Source organism: Leptidea sinapis, chromosome 3 (assembly GCF_905404315.1).
Source record: "Leptidea sinapis chromosome 3, ilLepSina1.1, whole genome shotgun sequence".
NCBI lineage: Eukaryota > Metazoa > Arthropoda > Insecta > Lepidoptera > Pieridae > Leptidea > Leptidea sinapis.
This window is the reverse complement of record NC_066267.1, coordinates 6111678-6133778: the sequence shown is the minus strand read 5'-3', so window position 1 is coordinate 6133778 and position 22101 is coordinate 6111678. Positions and strand designations below refer to the sequence as shown.

At 35.7% G+C, this 22101-nt stretch overlaps 1 protein-coding gene across 2 annotated transcripts in view; it reads left to right on the top strand.

Annotated features, from left to right (window-relative positions):
• LOC126979378 (FERM, ARHGEF and pleckstrin domain-containing protein 1) overlaps positions 1-22101 on the top strand; it is a 120649-nt gene that overhangs the window by 13728 nt on the left and 84820 nt on the right. For both annotated transcript variants that reach the window (XM_050828633.1, XM_050828632.1), the window contains exons 4-5: positions 10454-10558; positions 11245-11467. In XM_050828633.1, the coding sequence (XP_050684590.1) occupies positions 10454-10558; positions 11245-11467 (328 nt within the window). The remainder of the gene's footprint in view (positions 1-10453; positions 10559-11244; positions 11468-22101) is intronic.

Genomic DNA, 22101 nt, shown 5'->3' with positions numbered 1-22101 from the left:
CGTGAATTATACTATATATGGCAAAACAACGTTTGCCGGGTCAGCTAGTCTATAAATAAATTTAAATGTTTTATTAAAAAAATGTCTCTGTCGTATATCCTATTACTCCACTGCTGAATATCTAAATGATCGGACAGCCTGGGACTAGATTGTGATTATTTGTTAGCGATAGAAATGACTGTACAATATTGTATATTTTTATTGAAAAGAGCGCAAAAAAAGAATGCTGGGAGAGTTTCTTGCGCCGCCGCTTCTTCTCTCTCAGAGCGCCATTTGTTTCCGAAGCGGTAGTAGTATCTAATAGTATAAGAAATGACATCAAAAAGAATTCTAAAGGAATAAATTTTGAGAAAATAAATGCCTTTTATGCCTTTTATGTAGTTTTCGCACACTAACCGACGCCTTGCAATATCTGTGCCTTTTTTGGTTCTAAATTGAAAGTTTTGTTCAAATATTTAAATCACACCTTGATAGAGGAGTAGGCAGACATTCGCCGCGATCCTGACATAATCGTACATCTCTCGCTTCTTCCTAAAATTAACTCTCCTCTTACTTCTATCGATATAAATGGGATGTCCTATGTTCTTATAAATTAATGACACGTCCAGTTATATTTTGTCTGGATTAGAATTTACTTGTCCGCTCTCAGCAGAAGAGTAATCATCTGAACTCAGTACATCAATCGTATTCAATTGCGATATATAACAAATTTAGATAGAAGCGTGAAATAACTACTTAATAACAATGTATTTTTCATAGATATAAACAACAAATCATTCAAATAAAGTGATAAATATTTTTAACATCTTGTAGGTAATGATTTCCAAACAACTTATCTGTTATGGTGTCAGGAGCAAAAGTTCTTATAGGACAAAAACTGCTTCTCCTCTCTCTCTACAACTAATTAATTTTATTATTATTATTTATTTATTTTATTATTATTTATTTATTAATCTTTCCTTGTAAAACAAAGCTGAGGCCTTTTATCCGGGAGACATCGGTTCGTTCGATATTGGATGTTCATAGTAAAGATACCCCTGCGAAGAAATTCATTGGTTTTTTGTAAAGTTGACTAACGCACTGACGGCTGCCGGCGCGTGGTCAACTGTAAACTACAAACTCAAAAGGGATTGAATTCATGGCTAATCAACTTAAATAGGAGCAAACAATAGACGTCGAGTTGAAACTCTTTACATATACGAAGATTGTGATCGCACTGGATGACCAACGCTGGAGATAGAAAGTGTTAAAAACTCATTGTTAGTATTTCTTTACATTATTAAGACCACCAAACAATGACAGAATAATATTTTACCATAACTAGTTAGTTATAAACAGAAAGCTTCAAGCCAGCTTAATGAATTGTGAGAACTTCATTAGCATTAAAGGACTTAGGCTTAATTCACATTTATTAATTTATCTACTATCGAAGTGGGCAGGGCACATAGCTCGACGGACAGATGGCCGTTGGGACAGTAAAGTCCTCGAATGGCGACCACGTACCGGAAGACGTAGTGTTGTTATGCCCACCCACAAGATGGACCGACGATCTGGTCAAAATCGCTGGAGTAGGATCGTCATAGCGGTCTTTGGAGCGGCCTTTGTCCAGAAGTGGACGTCATCTGGCTAAAATAGAATTTATCCATAAGTATCTACTAATATTAGTTTTTCTGGTACTTGTAGTATTTTACCACTCTTGTTATGATTATTTGTCTGTACCGCGCAGTGCAGGCTGCAAATGAATTTGTATATTCATTAGGGTATTTATTAGTGTGACGTCAACCGCGGATGTTTGGAGAGTTGCAGTATGTCAAGTGTCCGAGCTCAACTACAAAATACTGCCTGAATAATGATCCTGTAAACTCGTATACAATAATATATTAGGTTTAGTGTATACTTAATTGAATTTTCACGTGTTTGTGGTTCAAATTCGTTTAATATTTAAATTTAAAAATATTTTTTTAAACAAAAAACTCCCTCTGGTGAACAGTGTACTATTACTGACTTCTATTTATAGGAGGTATCACATGGAGGTAGCAAATGGTTAATAGATATATACTTTTTTTAACCTATTTATGTCATGTTTGTTTTCCTAATAAAATAAATAAAATCACAGAAAGTGTTTCGAAGAGCTGAATTCTATTATCGTGCCACGCCACATTTTGAAATACAATCTAGATGTGTAGCGTTCCACGAAAGTGTGAATATTTTTTTATGTTATAAAGTGATAACCCTTCTAGGATTTATTACACAAAATTTGAAAACAATACTTATGAATGTTCGAGTGACGTATCGTTGATAAATTCTGTATGCTTTGTTCAACTCTCAGGTTGTGGCTTCATCCACAGGATCTACTTTACAGTTGATAAGCTGCTCAACCCCAATATTTGCATATTAGAAAATTGACTTGAGATGTCCAAATGTAAATAATTTGTTATGTTTTAAAGTCTCACTCGAGTCCCGCGTCGTTAATAAATTTTATTTGTGACAGTGTGAATCTTCGGAAACTTTCTTTTAACGAGCCTATCGACCAAACCTTTTTCCAGTGTGCTAAACCGATTTATTAGCAAACCGTATGGTTATTAGATAACCTATTTAATTTATCTTATTATTGGTTTTGCGATAGAACATAATATGGTAAAAGCCAATGCGGCTGCTTTGCAGATAATTTCTCTTTAAACTGTACAAAAGGGACGCTGAATCGATTGCAAACTCATTATCTTAACCAAAGTTACAGCGAATTTTCACTTCCACGTAATATTTATAGCACGTAATGTAGGTGAAGGTTTTATAAGGTGAGCACATTTAAAAGCCTGCCCTAGTTATAAAAATATATCCGTATTGAGTTGGGCGCTTTTAATAATTTAGGTGAAGTGGTTAGGAAATTTTTATTCTTCATCGACTAAAATTTACTAATTAATTCCGAAATATGCGTAAAATTATTATTTTTTTGTAGTGAATGCTTTTTAATATATTTACTTAGTTTATCGTTTATAAGCATAACACAATCTACTTATAATGTAAAAACAGGCCTTTGTCATAATATAATGTAATATTGACAAACTTTTTACACAAATTATCTTGCCCCAAGTTAAGCATATATAGCCTGTGTTATGGGTTACAAGATAATGATATATTTAATACAATATACTTACTTAAACATACATAAATTCATATAAACATACATAAATACATTTAAACATCCATGACTCGGAAACAAACATTCATCATATAAATGCTTGCAACTACCGGGATTCGAACACGGGACCTCTAGCTTAGTAGGTAGGATCGCTAACCACTCGGCAATACAGGTCGTCATAAATTATAATACGTTATATCTACTAGCTACTGCCCGCGACATCCTCTGCGTGGACTCTATAAAGCAGTAAAAATGCTATGTGTGCTACTACCTAATTAAATGTATTCAGTATGTTTTCACTTTGGAAATACATGGACACAAACAGACAAAAATTCTATAAAGTCCTTCATATCTTCAATATGTTTGTAAAACGCACAAGTATTCTTTAAAAAATATTCAATGTATAGTTTTTTACTTTGTAACGATTTTACTGTATAGTTATATATGTATTGGCTGGCATTGTAGCCACTTTAATCCCTTTAGTGTTGCAAGAAAAATGCGCAACACTCATTATAACAAATGCAAGGTTGAAGGCACTAGATGGTTCTTATCCACGTAAAATTATACCAAGACTGTATTGTTCTATGAGTACAAAAAATACTTAAGTGGAAACATACTCGTAGCTAAGGTCTTAAGGTATGTAAAGTAAGGTAGGTGGGCATGCGAGACCATCGTAAGTGCGATAAAGTCAAACAGCTTTTGACTAAAAATTTTGAAAAAAAAAAACAAAATGTCATCCTCGATAAAATCCTCCTCCAAAAATTAATCATGATTCAAAATGATTGACTGCTTGAACGGGAGCTTTAAAGAGAGAGGTTTGAAAGTAAATGCAAGAAAGACGAAAGTGATGGTATTTGAGAAGGATGAAAGGTTGACTGAGTGTACTATCACGATTGAAGATGAAAGGGTAGAACAAGTTACAGAATTCGTATATTTGGGTAGCATGTTTACAAGAGACGGAAGATATGAAGGTGATATTGAAAGGAGAGTGACTGCGGGAAATTGTGTGAATGGAGCGCTGCATGCCTTAATAAACGGTCAGACTGTGTCAATAGAAGCGGGAATGGCTGTACATAATGAAGTGCTTGTCGCCACGTTAATGTATAGAAGTGAGAGTTGGGTATGGCAGAAGAAGCATAAAAGCAGAATTTACGCAGTTGAGATGCGATCACTGCGTAGTATGTGTGGGGTAAGACTGACTGATAGAATTCCGAATGCGGTAATACGAGCGCGCTGTGGTTTGAAAGAGGATGTTGTGACAAGGACTGAAAAAGGAATGCTTAAATGGTTTGGACACGTGGAGCGAATGAGTGAAGAAAGAATGACGCATCAAATATATAAGGCAAGTGTGTGTCGGCAAGTCGGTCGCGGGAGACCTCGTAGAACATTCGTCGATCAAATTGGGGATGTTTTAAGAAAAGGAGAGGTCCGAAGCACCCGCAACCGGGTGCTTGTAACCCAGTAGACCCAGTAATGAATGTGGAGGAAGCGCGTCAGGTTTGTAAGGATAGAAGCAAATGGCATTCGATTGTCTCTGCCTACCCCGACGGGAACAAGGCGTGGGTATGTGTGTGTGTGTGTGAAATATTCGATAAACAAGGAAATATTCTATGTCGCAACTGTTATGATTTTTCTCTTAGTATTGTCGGATTTGTCTACTAGGCGTTTGTTTGTTTAAAGCACTTTTTTCATGTAACTACGAAAACTAAACTATTATTTTTTCGGAAACATCTCCTTTCTACCTTTTACAAACCTATACACAGAAAATATGTACATTCATGTTATTATTAATGCCATAAATTATTGCATAGTCGACAAATATCTACAAAATTTTATGGCCAGATTTAAGACTTCATTCATTTGCAACATTGTCTTTGTTTGCTTCCGCTTGGACTCATACCGAGCATTTCTCAAGTTTCATTGGCGTCTGTTCATTTGATTGCATTTCTGCAAAGAATTTCTCATCAACACTTTCACACTGTTGACGGGGATAATATTTGAAGTGAAGTGCCATGCTAGAATCTTTGTTTAATCCGGCTTCTAATAATTTTGTGGTATTAATAAAAATATTGTATAATATTTTATATTCATGCGCATTGTTCCCATTTAAAATGATGTTTCTTCATTTGTTGACAGATGTGTTTCGATGATCTTATCGAGGATCAAAAAATTTTTTTATCGTCAATAATACATGTATGTTATGTACTACCTTTATTTTGTTCGAATCACACGGTCTTCTTTTGACACTTAATGCCAATTGAGTCATGCATTCCATTATTATAGTATTGAAATTTATACCGGTGGAAAATTTCAAAAATTCATGCAAAAACTGTATACTGAGTCAAACAATAGAGCAGTGTACATCAACGGGGAGAGTTGGGGTGAGAACCGCTTTTTTGCACTCTATTCAATGTATTTGGAAAATAACTTGCTCAGTATTATTTATAAAAAAAAAATCACATGAATTTGCCGAGATAGGGATGAATGTTCCGTGTCAACTTGCAATTTTATTTGTGCTTGTATTTGTCTTGATTAACACAAGTATCACACATTTATTATTGCAGTTCCAATCACTACTCCGCGGCAACCAATTAAAAATTCTGGAAAAAGAGATTTTTCGAACATCAACATTTGTAAACTCAGATTGCAAAGACATCGGCCTCAATTCTAATACCTAGGTTCCAATAACAGGAAAATTAAAATAAAACTTTAGCTATTAAATTTTACCACAACCCGTCAAAAAAATTACTTTATCTACTCTAGCCAACATCAGAACTGCCTACCCGAACTGAATAAGTGGCACTGTAAAGTCAAGCAAACGTTAATATTTACCAAATAATTAATATTCTAATTCATACATTAATTATTACACATATTTGTAATTATTTCCCTTACAAATGGAAGGCGCAGGGGAAATATCTGTTAAATTAGATAGGTCGATCCCTGCAGTCGAGAGTCTAGACGGCTGTTTTAATTGATTCAAACGCTTCCGTTCGTCTGTCACGTTTTATCTTTGAACAGATGGCAAATATTAGCCGCAGAGAAATGAGATTAGGTAAACAGAGTGTTCTGTCTATCTATCTGTAACACAAGTCATGTTTGGAAAGAGATAATAACTATAAGACGATACTGTTAATAATAACTGTACAGTTTGTTAACATCATGAGAAATTTTACTATTTAATAACAATTTATTCTGATGATGAAAATTTTATATGTATTTCAAAGTGCTAAACAATTTGAAAACCCATCCAAAACAAAAATTTTCATTCGTGTCTCCAGATTCCAGACCTACTTACATACGTACAGTCCTAAATAGCCCTGGGTTAGTGACCCTGCCTACTGAGCTAGAGATCCCGGATTCGAATTCCGATAAGTGCAAACTTTTAAGTGATGAATATGGATGTTTGTTTCCAAGTCACGGATGTCTATGAGTATTTATGTAAATTTAAGTAAGTATATTGTATTCAATTTTCCGTTCCGGGAATCTGTGATCGCTCGGTATAATCGGCATGATTTTGGCACTCCCGCAGCGTTCTGTCAATGCGTATTATTTTACGTTTATTAATAGATTGCTCATAATTAGGATGATTTGAGTATTAATGTATCTGAAAGCTATTGAATTAAGCTATAAGATTATGCAAAATGAACCATCTTATAAATAAAATAGGGGTCTGAACTTGGTGAGAGAGTAGGGCACCGTAGGGTACACTCGGTTTTGGTGTATCTGGGAAATCTAGTGCCAAGGTTAAATATTTCGTTGTCTTGTACCCATAGTACAGCCTATGCCTTTAATTTGTGTAAAACTGTGTTAATATTATAATTATTATACTTATTTTCAAATTAAAATAGTGGCAAAGATACAGTCCTGGCCCGCATTTTAGGATGAATTTTACAAACTTGCTTAATGTAGGAAGACTTCGCTCCGCCTGAATTTGGTGCTATAAATAATGTAACTCAGTTCAATTATTTGCTTATATTATATTACCTATAAGGTATTGTGCAAGGATCCTTTAACTCAAAGATCCTAATCAACGTGTCCTGGTATAACACGGCCAAGCGCAGTAGCCATGTATGTAATCGAGCGTACGGTGAGCGAGGGGAGCTCGCAGTGGATATAAATAAACTGTTTGATCTGATTAGAGTCTGTCTTGTGTGCATAAAAATGTTGGATAAGGTTTCGTTGCTTTTTTTTTCAGTTTGCAATATCTGCGCCACATTTATAAAATACTCTTAAGATAATCGTCACTTTTTTGATATGTTTTGTTATGCATGTTGAGAAGTTGTGGTTCAAGTAATGTTTTGCGAACATCTAACGAAAAATCTCTTAACTAAAAGCGAATTTCTACTTGAATCTGGTTCGCCAGAGACAGGGTTCAAAGACTCAAAGGGTTCATGGATAAATTCCTGAAAGATTTTCCGAGGTTAGGTGGGCGTCGAGTGCCTATCAACTTAACAGAGATTTGCTTGTGAAAATCGACCTACGTTGTATATTGTAAATGACGCGAATTAATAATAAGTAATTTGAGAAATTTGATAAAAATTATTTCGTACCTACACTAAGGCTGTTTTGCGCCTACTAACTTTAGCAATAACAAAAAAAAGTACCGGTTAATCAAAAAATGTGTTGCACACCATTTGATAATTGATAGGTAACGTCATAACTTTAACTGTTAACTGTAACCTCCCAATCTTAGCTAGTTAAAGCTATTGTTAATGTTAAATAGCTTTATAACGACTTTTAATAGTTTCAAATAAATATTCGATATTCCACTTTTTAACTCTGACCTTAACTTATGGAGCAATACATTCCGCAGTCTATGTTAAAGACATTGTTACTGTTAACATTAAATTTGACTTAAACCTTAACCACTTAGCTTTAAAATCGTCATCTTTTTGCTCTTAGTAGTGTTTTTATTATTATAACACTAGAAATAAGGGATTGCTTGAAACTTAATTCTAATAATAATAGGCTTCATAAGATACATAATTGCTTAAAGGGTAAATGTATTCACTTTTAAAATAAAGTCCCAGTCGCTGTTGGGGCATTATCTATAAATAAATTTAAATGTTTTATTAAATAATGGCTCTGTCTTAAATCCTATTACTCCACAGCTGAATATTTAAGTGATCGGGCGAACTGGGACTAGATTATGATTACTTTTAGCAATAACAACGACAGTACAATATTCTAAAATTTACTAAACAGAGAGTAAAAGAAGAAGAATGCTGGCTGAGTTTCTTGGGCCACTTCTTCTATCTCAGAGCACCATTTGTTTCCGAACTGGTAGTAGTATCTAGTTTATTAGAAATGACATCAAAAAGAAAATAAATGCCTCTTTATGCCTTTATGATGCAAGCCAGCCTAAGTTGCGTCCATTAAAATTGACTTAATCATAGCCCGACCAGTTTAACACTTAACGCTTGAATGTGAACTTGCCCATATATTTTTCGTCTCCTTCAGACGTTGGTTTATCATTGTAGGAAGGAGTCAGTATTATAAAGAAATAATTTGTGTGCTTATACATTTAGATGTTTCATTGGAAAGTCTGATCTGAATCTGATTTAAATCATTTTATTTTGAAGACCTTCGAAATAGAACGATAGATGTCAGGCTCGTTCTTGAAGTAAATACAAATAAAAGAAATGCTTCGTGAAAAATTCATATAAATAGAATGTCTCGTCGAATTCCTTGCGACAGTTATTCTCGGGCCTTTGGCATTTCTTTTCCGAATGGTTGGGTAGATTATGAGTTTCAATAAGTGATTATACATATGTATAATCACGGTGCTTATATAGCACCATCTTAATTTAATAAGGAAGCAAACCCACATAGAGTCAATTTTGTTATGCGAATTTTTGTTCTAAACGCGGCATAAATGACGAGGCAGATTGTGTTGGTTTTATTTTTAACTAGCTGACCTGACAGACCTTGTTCTGTTATATTAAAAAAATAATGTTTTTATTGAATCTGTCAATAATCCTACTAATATCTTTTCTTTCTTATCGTGCGTCCGTGCAGAATGGGATGTCGCTATGGCAACTTAATGGCTGACAGGCTTCCTAACTCTCTCTGTTATCACTACTTAAACATTTTATTGAGATACAACCTTTAGTTACTAATGCAACGGGCAACTACTAGTAATTTATAACAATAAGACTTATTTCGTAAAATTTGCTCCCTTTTATTACGATGAAATTTCACAGCAGAACTGTTAAACTGTGCGTCAATAAATTCTCTCATAGAAAATATGTTCATACAAAACAAATATTTGAAAAATAATTATGGGTCCCTAATCGAAATAAAAACTATCCTATCTCTCATGTTGGACTAAACTGCACTCCTTGAAGTAATCCCCATTGAAATCCGTTCATTAGTTTAGGAGTTAACTGGAAACAAGCACCAGGACACTGGATTTATATATATGAAGATTAATACATTCTACCCGGGCGAAGACAGTTGTGCCATAAACATATAAATCTCTTGATGTTAGTAGACTGTGCCTCTGGTCGTAAAGTTAGCGTTGTAAACACTAGACAATGCAGCGTTTGGTTTGCCCTTGTGGGTCGTCCTCACGCGTCCCCTCTGCCGGGATACTTTACCTATATCTATGCGGTGTGTATACATCGCACCATTGTTGGTTTTTCTTTGTGATTTTGATTCTTCTGTCTAATATTGTAGTTTAAAAAAAAACTATTTTTAAAGACTATCCAATTTTTTGTGTTACACGATGTCCTATTTAGTGTTACTTCGTGCATGAAGAAATTTTGTTTAAGGGACAAAATTCATTTCTTTTAAGTGTACGGACACATTATGAATGTACAGGACTCTTCGAAACATTCCTTGCTAATTGCGATAGATTAGGTTTTTTAAAGAGCTGATATTAGCCAAGGAATTTATATTTTTGTTGTCTTTTACCGGTCTGGTGATAGAATAACTTAAGAGACCCTTCCCGCTTTTTCTATTGTCAACGCAAACATGTGCAAAAAGCATCCAACGCATACCGCTTGTAGACGAGCAGCAAGAGAAACCGATAACATTGAACGAATAATAGAGTGCAGAAATTTCATAAAAATACTTCCAGGAAATATGTGTTTCTGGTAATCCTTGCATATTTTGAAATAAATGCTTGTCGTAAAAAATCTCCAATACATGCGCGAGTTTATGCTTCAATAGAAACGTAGATACAATCTACAAGATAACTATTTGAAATTATTCTTTAAAGAAAAGCTTTTCAACGCTATAATCAGGTACGAGGGCTTGTATGAAAAATATGACGGGTCGGCCGCTTTTAATGTATGTTCTTTGTTACAGTCGAAGGCATATGGGCGTGTTCTGTTCGACCAAGTGTGTAGACAACTCCACTTGCTAGAAGCGGACTACTTCGGACTCGAGTACCAAGATGCCAACAGTACTAAGGTAATTGTAGATTATGGGTACCACAACGGCGCCTATTTCTGCCGTGAAGCAGTAATTTATTTATTTATTTATTCAATAGAAGCAAACGGTCACATTCAGAAATTTATTACATAAACAAGATATTAAATTAAACTAATTAAAGTTCCCTAATTTTAAAACAGCCAATACAGATATGATAATTAGTAAGGTACAACTAACAATATTATTCTAAATTTGATTACAAGTTTTTAAATGTATGGTGACAGCATTTTTAAATGAAGCTAATGACTTAAACATGAAAAGGTCTAAGGGGCAAAGTTCGGTATAAATATAATTACACACTATTCTGATAAAACAATTTTTAACATAAACGGTCCTGCTATGCGGAATGCTAAATAACGGTTTATTAACACATTTACGCTCACATCTACGGGGTGAGTACCCCGTCAGAACGTCAATCAGTAATGTGTAAGCATTACTGTGTTTCGGTCTGAAGGGCGCCGTAGCTAGTGAAATTACTGGGCAAATGAGACTTAACATCTTATTTGACGAGCACAATTGTAGTGCCGCTCAGAATTTTGTGTTTTTCAAGAATCCTGAGCGCACTGCATTGTAATGGGCAGGGTGTATCAATTACCATCAACTGAACGTCCCGTCCCTTTTTGTCATTAAAATCATAAACAAAAGAAATGTGGTGTTTGTGGCAGTATTGGCTGGACGTGGAGAAGCCGATCGTCCGGCAGCTGGGGCTGTCGATGCTGGAGCCGACGCTGCGGTTCTGCGTCAAGTTCTACACGCCGGACCCGGCGCGCCTCGAGGAGGAGTTCACGCGCTACCTCTTCTGCCTGCAGATCAAGCGCGACCTGGCGCAGGGCTGCATCCAGTGCAACGAGAACACCGCCGCGCTCATGGCCAGCTACATCATACAGGGTGAGCATACCTTGACACCTTTAGATGATGATGTATTCAAATTCAAATATTTTTACAATTTCTAAGTCTTTATTCACTCAAAGTGCATACGTATGTAAACTATTTTGTTATTAATGACATACTGGCTGGTTGTAAAAAAAAAATTCGATTATGTTTTGTTTATTTTTTTCATAAAATTAAATGAAAGGGAATTTGTTTGAATTTAAGTGTGTTTTTATTGCCACGTTTAGTCTTGATTTTATAATTTTGCCAACTATTTAAATAAAGTAAGCGACAAAATTGAATTGTTAGATATTCTTTACGTTATGTAGCGACGTCATTTGACGGAAAATGAAATGCAAAGAGCTGTAGGGAGGTTGCAAGCGGGAAGTAATCAATCTCAGGTATCTCGGCATTTTGGGATTCATAGAAGTGTTATTTGTCGTCTTTGGCAGCGCTACAATAATACAAGGGAACCCGATGAACAGCATTCAGGCCGTAAAAGGAGTAGAACCACTCGGCAAGACCGGTACATACAGCTGACTGCAAGAAGCCAGCCGATGTTAACCGCTCGAGAGATAAGTTTGAGGCTACAAAATTCATGTGGTGTTGATGTAAGTCCCCAATTATACAAGAAGGGTGCGAGTGTACCGTCGGCCCGGAAATACTGAAAGGCTCAGGTGAATTCAGGAAGTTCATCCATACAGCGGCTCAACAGTTATGGTATGGGCGGGTATTATGAAGAACAGGCCAACTGAGCCCGTTTTTGTAAATGGAAACATGAACGCTGAAAATTGCGTTGAGGATATTCTTAGACCTTATGTCCATCCATTTGCACAAACCTTTGGCTCCGATTTTACGTTAATGCATGACAATGCGCGTTCACATACAGCTGGGCGAACCAGTCAATACTTGGCAACGGAGAATGTCCGGGTATTGCCCTGGCCTTCACAATCGCCAGACCTCAACCCCATCGAGCACGCGTGGGACTTGGACGGAGTGACAACAACCCAACAGCTGAAGGATTTTCTACAATTCCATTGAGAGCGAATACCGCAAGATGACATTAACAGTCTCATTATTTTAATGAATAATCGTTTCCGACAAGTTCTGAATAGCAGAGGAGGCCATACTTTGTATTAAATTATCCTATTCTTTCACAATAAATTCATTTTCTTCAGAAATTTCGTTTTGTAAAAAAAAAAGTTTAGTTGCTTATACAACGTGAACCAGAAAGGGTATAACATCTCTTCAATGGTACATTATTTGGGTCATATGCAATAGTATGGTGATGTTTAAGTTTTCATAAATAAATAAAAAAAAAGAAAAAAACTTCCCTACGAAATAAAAATATTATTTTTCAATTTCTTTTCTTAGACAATCCTAACTTTTAAAGAGACTGCCAGTTTTAGGCGGTCCTTTGTTTATAAACAGATAGAGGTCACCTACCTATGGACTTAAACATAAACAATAATCTATGATTAAGGAGTATGCACACTACATGAAATGTGGCTTGTGTATTCTATGTATTTATTCATTCATTTTTTACTTCCTGTTATCGCGACACAAATAAACAAAATAAGAAATTACATAACATTACACCGTTTCACATCTGTATTCCTGAAGGGTTAAAGGTGTATTTTTTCCACCCACGTTTCACTATGCTTAATTCCCACATAATAGGGGGCGAGCATCTACATTTCTGAAATATGGGCTGCTAGTGGGAAATTTCCTAAGAAAAACTCAATAACTGCCCCATTCCATACCCAGGCCGGGTAGAAAACCCGGTTCGGGAATGGAGTACCTATTCTTAATACGAGGATGGTCAAAGATATCCATATTTGACAAAAAAAAACCCGTGAAGAACAATTTATTAATAGGAGTCTATTAGAATTATCTTTATTGGATAAAACATTTTTGAATTAAAATGTCAAGTCTCATTTGCCCAGTAATAACAACAGCTACAGTGCCATTCAGACCAAACCATAATAATGCTTACACATTTTTGCTTCATGGCAGAAAAAGGTACTGTTGTGGTACCCATAATCTACAATTACAAATTTGGAATTATTTTCAATGTAACTTGAAGAACACTTCAAATAATTCTACATTGAAGTGCTTACGTAATAACTTATCAAAAACGTGAACTCATTTAATTTCGAACATAATAAACAAATCTTGAATTAAAAATGGTGCAGTGTGTAGGGTAGGCCTTTAGAGTAGACATTTATACACACACAGAGCAGTAAATATCGTGTTTCAAAGCACAATTCAAAGAGTATTAACGCAGACAGGCCAATCTTTTCAACCTAACATATTTAAATAAACACAAAATGTAAAAACACAGTTACAATTACACTAGTTTTTATCTTTTAAACGTGTTTTATTTAAATGTGTAACACTCGCGGAAATCAGAGTAAATACTAACATAACATAGTGTCATAATTAGATTAGAATTAACTATCTTTATTGGGTAATACATAACTACAGTAAATAAAAATGTAGAAGTATTTTCAATGTCAGCTAAAGCAAATGCACATACAAAATAACTTTGACTTCATGGCAAAATGAGAACACAAATTGCTTCACAGCTGCAATGAATAGTAGGCATATTACTATTATCTGATATTATGTCACATCTACGTTTTTCATCTGTTTTAGGTCAAAGAGAGTTAAAAAAAACAGGTGATTAGGGCTGAGGGAATCATAGTTTTTGCGAAAACTTAGCACTTTAAATTTTGTATTAAAATATAATGCTAATTCATTTCTGACTTCACATAGTCATTAGAGATGACCTAATGAATGTCTGGTTCAAAGCATAGTATACCCATTTAGTTTCACATTGTATACCTTAGTTTCTACAGTAGATTCTAATATAGTTAAATTCTGTTGATAAAAGAACTTATAAAGACAACAGCTGTTATTTTTACATCATAGGACCCTTAAAATATTATTTTAGAAATAAAATACAACGTTATAGTGTGAAAAACCATCTTAACACTTAAATTAGCACTCATGTTGCTTAGACTTTTTGATGTCTGTATTATCTATTTCGATTAATTTTTAATTGTGTGAATTTATTTCATTCTATAAAAGTAACAATTACTTTAAAGTGCGAGAGGAGGGGCCAGCCTACCGCTGTCGTATGCGTGAGAGAAAGGGAAGGCAAACCGACTGTGGCTCCGTAACGCGTTACGTTACGAAGCGGTTTACCGTCCAATAAGAAGTTATTAAATATTAAATGATTTATAAACGTTTGTGTGTTCGATAGTTCGTGAAAATACGATACACGATAAGTTTGTGTAACAAAGGATATTGTACTCATATTATCAATGTGAAAGAATGGCCTGTTGAGTTTATATGATAACAGCGTTTGTTCCGGTTGACGCTTACTTATTGAGTCATTAGCAAACATCGGGTTTTAAAAATTATATTTAATTCTACATATAAACAGTGTGTACGATAATTGACTCGCATATGATGAAGAATGCGGAGACACCACAAAAAAAATTGAAAACCCCTTAGATTAAACGCTACAGTAAAAAGAACATTTCATATTAAATGGATTCAAAAATCTTGAGAACCCCAGACCTATTTATTCTATCAGTAAACTAAGGTCATAAGGTCATAGCGTCAGCTGCGGCCGGCGCGGGCGACTCAATCGAAAAAGGCGGGGCATCTCGCCTCGCACCTTGTCCGTATCCTTTGGCCGATGCCGCCAGTCGCATAAATTAGAATTATTATTTTAAAACATTTACACTCACTCAGTTACGCGAAAACTCGCATCGGATGTGCTAGCGTCGATTTTTGATGTTAAGTAATGTTAGTTAGTTATGGTTTGTTAGTTTTTGTGCGTCATGAACTCGAATGAAGAGCATTTTAACATGCTCATGTGTCTAGGGCGCAAAAATTGGAACTACGCCGCAGCTTGTAGCGATAACGAACAAAGTTATGCACTTGCAAGACTGACACGGGTGTTACACCAATGTCGTGAAACGTTGCACTAAATGTATCGGAGTCAGTGGCGGTCACGTCGAGCAGAACCTGCGGTTGAGAAACGCTGAGCAAGTGTATATAATAATGAATTATGTATTTAATAATACAAAATGTTCGTTGTTAGTCGCTCCCCGCCCGCAACCCACGCGCCCTTTGCAGGTAGCATCAATGAAATGAGTGTGTGGGCGGGGATGAATGAAAATGGCTGCAGGCAGAGGTTACCAATCATTTATAATTGGGTACGTTATTTCACGTTGTTTTCACTTCTTTTTAAATGTGATTATTTCCCGAAAATAAATATTTATATGTACTCACTACTTAATACCAATATACACCTCAAGATATAGTACACGATTTTATACACCCTTTACAGATAGATATCGCTTTCAAAAATAATAAATAAATTTTAGAATAAACAGGTAATTCCATTCTTTCATTACTTTTGTTATAAACCTAGCGCGTTGAGCAAAGAAAAGCACCGTGTGCAATATTTCTTATTTAATTATATATTTCTATTCTATTCATCAACACTAATTTCGTTGTTCTCTGTTCCTGTAATAAATTAATGTCACAGCAGAACTGTCGCTAAGTCGTTGAGAAACTTGAATACGGTTATTATTGAAATTTCGCTCTAAGATTTTGTAGGTCTTTTGAAGGCCTAAGTTTTGTGCTCAGAGCTTTGTAATAAGATATTAAAGTATTTTCTGGGTCGATTGCTCGGAGGGCATTCCAAATTTAGCGCAGATTAATTTTATATGTGACCTTGTAATATGAAAAAAGTTCTCAAGTAGACAAACGTTATATATTCGATAATATCGAACACCCCTAGAAGGAACATATTACGGATGTTAAGATGTTCTAAACAATAATGATATGTAAACTAATTTGGAAATAAAATCGATTAAGTTCGAGCTGGAATCCGTGATTCCTGGGATTACAAATTTCCAATAGTGACTTATCAGTTTTATAAAAAACTTTGATAACTGACTTTTAAACGTTGTATGCTCCAGATTATATTACGCTGCAAAATAACCTTTGTCACTTTTGTTTATCTTTATATACATAGTATAATGATTATCTGTGTATTAAATATTTAAAAAATACAATTAATACACGATTGAGTAACTGTGACAGGCTTAGTCATGCTCACATATGCCATGAAATCGCCAAAATAGCGCGTAATTGTTACCATTTCTTGATGGTTTATATAAAGCTTGAATTTTTACAAAAAATAATTATGTATCTACAGATTATGAGAAGGAAATTAAGTTTTTCTTTACATTTCTATTTTTTAAAGACAGTGTGAAAAAAACATCACCAAAATACCCCTTACTTTTACAGTTGGAGCCATGCTAATCATTCAATCGAAATAAAAATTGTACGAAACTTTTTTAATTGTACACCAATACTATCTAACATGACATAGTTTTGTTATTTTTGTAAAAGAAATTGTATTATGTTATGTTTGTAATAAATTAAATATGCTTTTCTAATTCTGATTTATAACTATGGCAATCTTGTGCGAGAGAGGTAACGCTCGATTCCTCAAGACTATCCGCTCGGTCCCCAGCCTTAAATGTCACTGCATGTGGTGGAGATGTGGGACGGGTCGTTCCCTTCCGAAGCTGGCCCGAATGTCGTACTCGTGAAGGGGCGCTACTTAGGTACATAAATTTTAATTGAAATGATTTCTAAAAGAAAGATGAAGCCGTAAATGTCGGTTTAAAAGAGTAGCAATGAGTTTCTTGCATCTTTGTCTCATTAAAGCTCAACCTTTTCCGTAGTGGCGGTAAATATATAAATAGAAAAGAAAACTTTTTACATTCATAAGTGTCATTCATTTCCTTGACCTACATGAATAAAGTGATTTGATTTGAAACGAATTTCATTGCAATTGGGTCTCAAATAAACACCCTGAAATCTACGGCAAAAACCCGCTTGCATTTAAAATTAACATTCCTCTTTAAAATACGCCACTATGTACGAAGGAATACAGCTGAAATTATGAATTAATATGGAATGGTTACAGTCTTTGCTTATTTTAATGTTCATTTTGTACCATTCGAGTGGCTCTTTAACTGGTCTTAAACTTTTCTCTTCAACTAATTAAATCAAATCTAAGAGCATTTATACGTCTAGATAGACAATTACAGCTGTGAAAACGTCGAAAACTTTAGAACTAACCTCTATTTTAAGCAGTTCACGCACACTAACACAAAGTGTCATACAAAACGCGAGTGTAAGACGTAAGCTTGTCACGCACACTAAACTAATATTCCTGCCCTGTTTATATCGGTTGTCTGACAGCAAGACTCTATCTAGACGTATAAATTATCTGAGCATCAAATGTAACTTGTGTAATATTACGTAATTGGCAAAATTTTCGGCCCTCTCGCAGTAGTTAACTGTTGCTAACAACCAAAGTTATTAGCCGGATTCTGTGGCCTCTCGGATATTAAACTGAAGCTTTTATGAAGGACGCTAATTGTGGCCACGCTACTCACTAATAAGATAATGCTCTATTTATACCGGAGTACTTGAACTTATTTTTTTTTTATCGAGGAGGAAATATATTTCCGTACTACCCCTGCGCACCATATGGCACAGGGAGTGTGGTACTCAAAACCACTTAGAGTGTCTTTTATTTAGGTAGCAGTTGGCCAAGCTTGGTAATACCCACTAAACCTCCTCGATATAAAGGAATTTATAAGGAGGATCTTAGCAGGGCATATCACGGCATACAGATACAGGCGGGTGTACATACCTAGCAGCATCTTGGCAAATTATATTAACAAGTTTTTTTTAGTTTCACATTAAAATGTATAGTCTAATGATGATGATAATTTTAAACATGAAAATATTATTTATGTAATATGGTATGTACTACGTGTTGCCTAATATTTCTATGCACCTACCATAAAACTAGGTCAGATTTATTTGTCAGTGGCACCACTGTACATTGTTTACAGTATAAACAATGCTTTTTAGGCCATAGACTATAGTTTTTCAAAGACTTAATAAAGTATGTACTTATAGCCTTGGGGAAGAGGCGACCAGTGGCTCTCTACCGGCTGCCAGACGGGGCTGGGGTTGAAAGGTCATGTTCGACCCCTCTCCCCTTTCTGCCCCGCTTTGCTGCCCTCTGCAATTGTGCCTTCTCTCTAAGGGGTTCTCGACTTCCTCTTTCTGCATCATAACGTGCTAGCAGAAAAAAGAAGCCGCCTTGAAAGCCTCTTCGCTGCCCAGCATGCGTAAGTTAGTTACCAGTTACCCTTACTGTTACTGGTAACTAACGCGACACATCTTAAGGGCAACTTACGTAAACTGTGATTAAATGTTTTTGTTCTAACACTTTTCAACTTAGATGATTATTTATTCATTCAAAAATAAAAAATCTGTTCTAATTTCGGAATTTCTTTATTCAATATTATCATGTATTCACTTTGAATCATCAGGTTTCGTTCACCTGTTTTAACTACTTGCATTATTCCCAATGTCATATCATTTCACGAACTTAATATATGGTGATAACGTGACGGTTATCAAGTGCGGTGTTTTGAAATATTTGTCTTTAAACTAGTATTCACAACGCAAAAGTTTAAATTCTAAAGTCTCACGTGCTATACACCCATACCAATGTAAGTTTACCAGTGGGTGGGTCCTTTGCACAGGATGCCGGCTAGATTATGGGTACCACAACGGCGCCTTTTTCTACCGTGAAGCAGCCATGTGTAAGCAATATTGTGCTTCGGTTTCACGGGCGCCCTAGTTAGTGAAATTACTCGGCAAATGAGACCAAACATCTTACGTCTCGAGGTGACGAGCGCTATTATATTGCCGCTCAGAATTTTTGTATTTTCCAAGAGTCCTCAGCGGCACTGCATTGTAATGGACAGGGCGTATCAAATACTATCAACTGAACGTCCTGCTCGTCTCGTCCCTTAATTTTATAAATAAAATTACAAGCACTTGTGCGACCTTAGTATCACAAAAAAGAAAATATATTTTTAGGCAATTTACTATTACACTTCGGCAATAGTTGTGAACAAAAGTCGTTAATCTAGATATACTTAACTTGTCCTTAAAAGGTTTTGCGTAAATTAAGATAATTCTTCCACAAAACAAAAAAAAATAAGGATTTTTCGTATTCCCATACAGTATATATTTTTAAAATACATTAATACGATATACTAAATAATTTGTAATTGATAGGCATAAGGAAAAAATCATTGAGTGTCTTAGTAAACATTGTCATTAATGTTTTTAAAAGGCAGCCAGATATTTGTTTGGTGAAACTGTTTAAAAGCTCTCCCTGTTCGCGCGCGGGTAATTTAATTAAAATGAAAAAACTACAGTTGGTGTTATAAACGACCCAGACGAGGGAACTTGCCAGTTTCATTCAGTAATTATTTTGTGTAATATTTTGTATCCTCTACAACTATATTTTGCCTCACTGGTAAGTGATTTCGAAGGCATTCCGTGTTCGAATACCGTTAGGTAGGCACAAAGTAAGTCTGATATGTGAATGGTTTATTCTTATATAGTCATGGATGTATTTATATGTGTGCTAGCTTTAACTCGCGATTTTATCCGCGTTAAATTTGTGTCGGGAAAGTGGTCGACAAATATGGTGCCAAATTCGTTCTCTACAACCCCAAGAAACTTGGGCATTATTGTTGCAGTGATAGTTTCACGCAGCGGCCATCTTAGTTTTTACAATTATTGATTCCCAATTGTTCTGCTTCCCCGAGAATCGTGGAAATTGTATCCATATTGCTGTTACGCTAGAGCATTTATTTTTTTAACGAGCAGTTAAAACATTTACCAACGACCCCTTTGCAGTACATAGCGCAGGGTATGTAGGACCACAAGACATACTAGAGCGAGCGCCCGAAACTACTTTACCAAGACAGTATGTAAATAAACAAATATTCAAGATTGGAGCGTCCTTTTAAGCCGTCTCCCGTGTTAGGAGACTCCGCTCTTCCATAGCATATTTTTAAAGAAAGTTGGTACCAGGGTCTCTACAAGTTAATTACTATCCTTAGAAGAATATGCTAAGACTTAGAAGTACATATATGCTAAGTATAAATATTGTATAGAATATATCGTCGTCAGAAAACAATTGATACATTCTATGGCTAGTTTGGGGATTGTACAGGGTGGCGCAATAGAACGTGCATATTTAAAATATTGATTAAAAAATAAATACAAAAGGTATAGTTAAAATAAAATTGATGTATTATTAAGAAATAACTGAAGTTTATTTTTAAAATAACATCGTCTAAATGATGACCCTCTCTACAACGACACTCCTCTAATCGCAAAAGGAAGTTATTGAAAACTTTCTTCAGTAATGCTGGTGTAATCGCTGCCATTTCACTACGGATATTCTCCTTGAGCTGATCGATGTTTTTCGGATAATTGCTGTAGACTTTGTTCTTGAGGTATCCCCACAAAAAAAAGTCAGGAGGCGTCACGTCTGGACTACGTGGGGGCCATGGGATATCACCTCTTTTCGAAATCAGTCTGCCAGGGAACATCTGTTTCACAACCGCCATGGAGTCATTTGATGTGCGACAGGTAATTACGTCTTGTTGAAACCAAGTCCTAGAATTCACTATTCTTGAATTTTCAAGCTCTGGAGCCAAAAAACCTTCCAACATCGCAACATAGCGTTCGGTATTAACAGTGACGTATTGCCCCCGCGCATTTTCAAAGAAACACGGTCCAATTATTCCTCTACCAGAGATTGCTGCCCATACTGTCACTTTAGGACTATGCAGTGGTTTCTGGTGCTTGAGTTTGGGATTCTCACTGTTCCAGTAACGACAATTTTGACGGTTTACGAACCCATTGATATGGAAGTGGGCCTCATCTGAGAAAAGGATATTGTCAAAATTGGAAAATCGATTAAGCATTTCATTAGCAAATGCGAGCCTTGCTCCGAAGTCAGACTCTTTCAATTCTTGTGTTAACTGCAGCTTGTAAGGATGCAGTTTAAGATCCAAGTTTAAAATTCGTTGCAAACTTCGTCTCGATAAGTGTAAGACAGACGATCTCTTGCGAGTAGACATTTGTGGATCTCCTCGTACAGACTGCATAACTCTCTCAATATTGTCGTCGGTCCTAGATGTTCTTGGACGACCTTTTGCTTGTGGTTTAAACGTTGAACCAGTCTCTTCAAAACGCTGTACCCATATTTTAATTAAATTAGCACTCGGAGCTTCACTAATTTGCCGTAGTCCATATTCAGAACAATATAAACGCCTAGTAACGATGTATGAACGAGAGTTCTCGTAAAATGCGCGCACGCAAAATGCGCGACACTTCCCGTCGAAGTGACTCATAGTGACTAAAACTCCATGAGCCCGCCTACCCAACGATGCAGACTCCCCCCGCCCGCGCACTTTCTACCCCGCGAAAATAGATGATGCAGTATGCACGTCCTATTGCGCCACCCTGTAATATGACGTGTGAACGTGTGTCTGTCCATTATTTTTATTTCTAACTACCTGACCCGACAGACGTTGTTCTGTATATAATAAATAAAATAATGTTTTTATATGAATTTGTCAATAATATATTATAACATCAAAAATTACTTCGTAAAATATGCACCCTGCTGTCGTAATGAAATTGTTTCACAGCAGAACTGT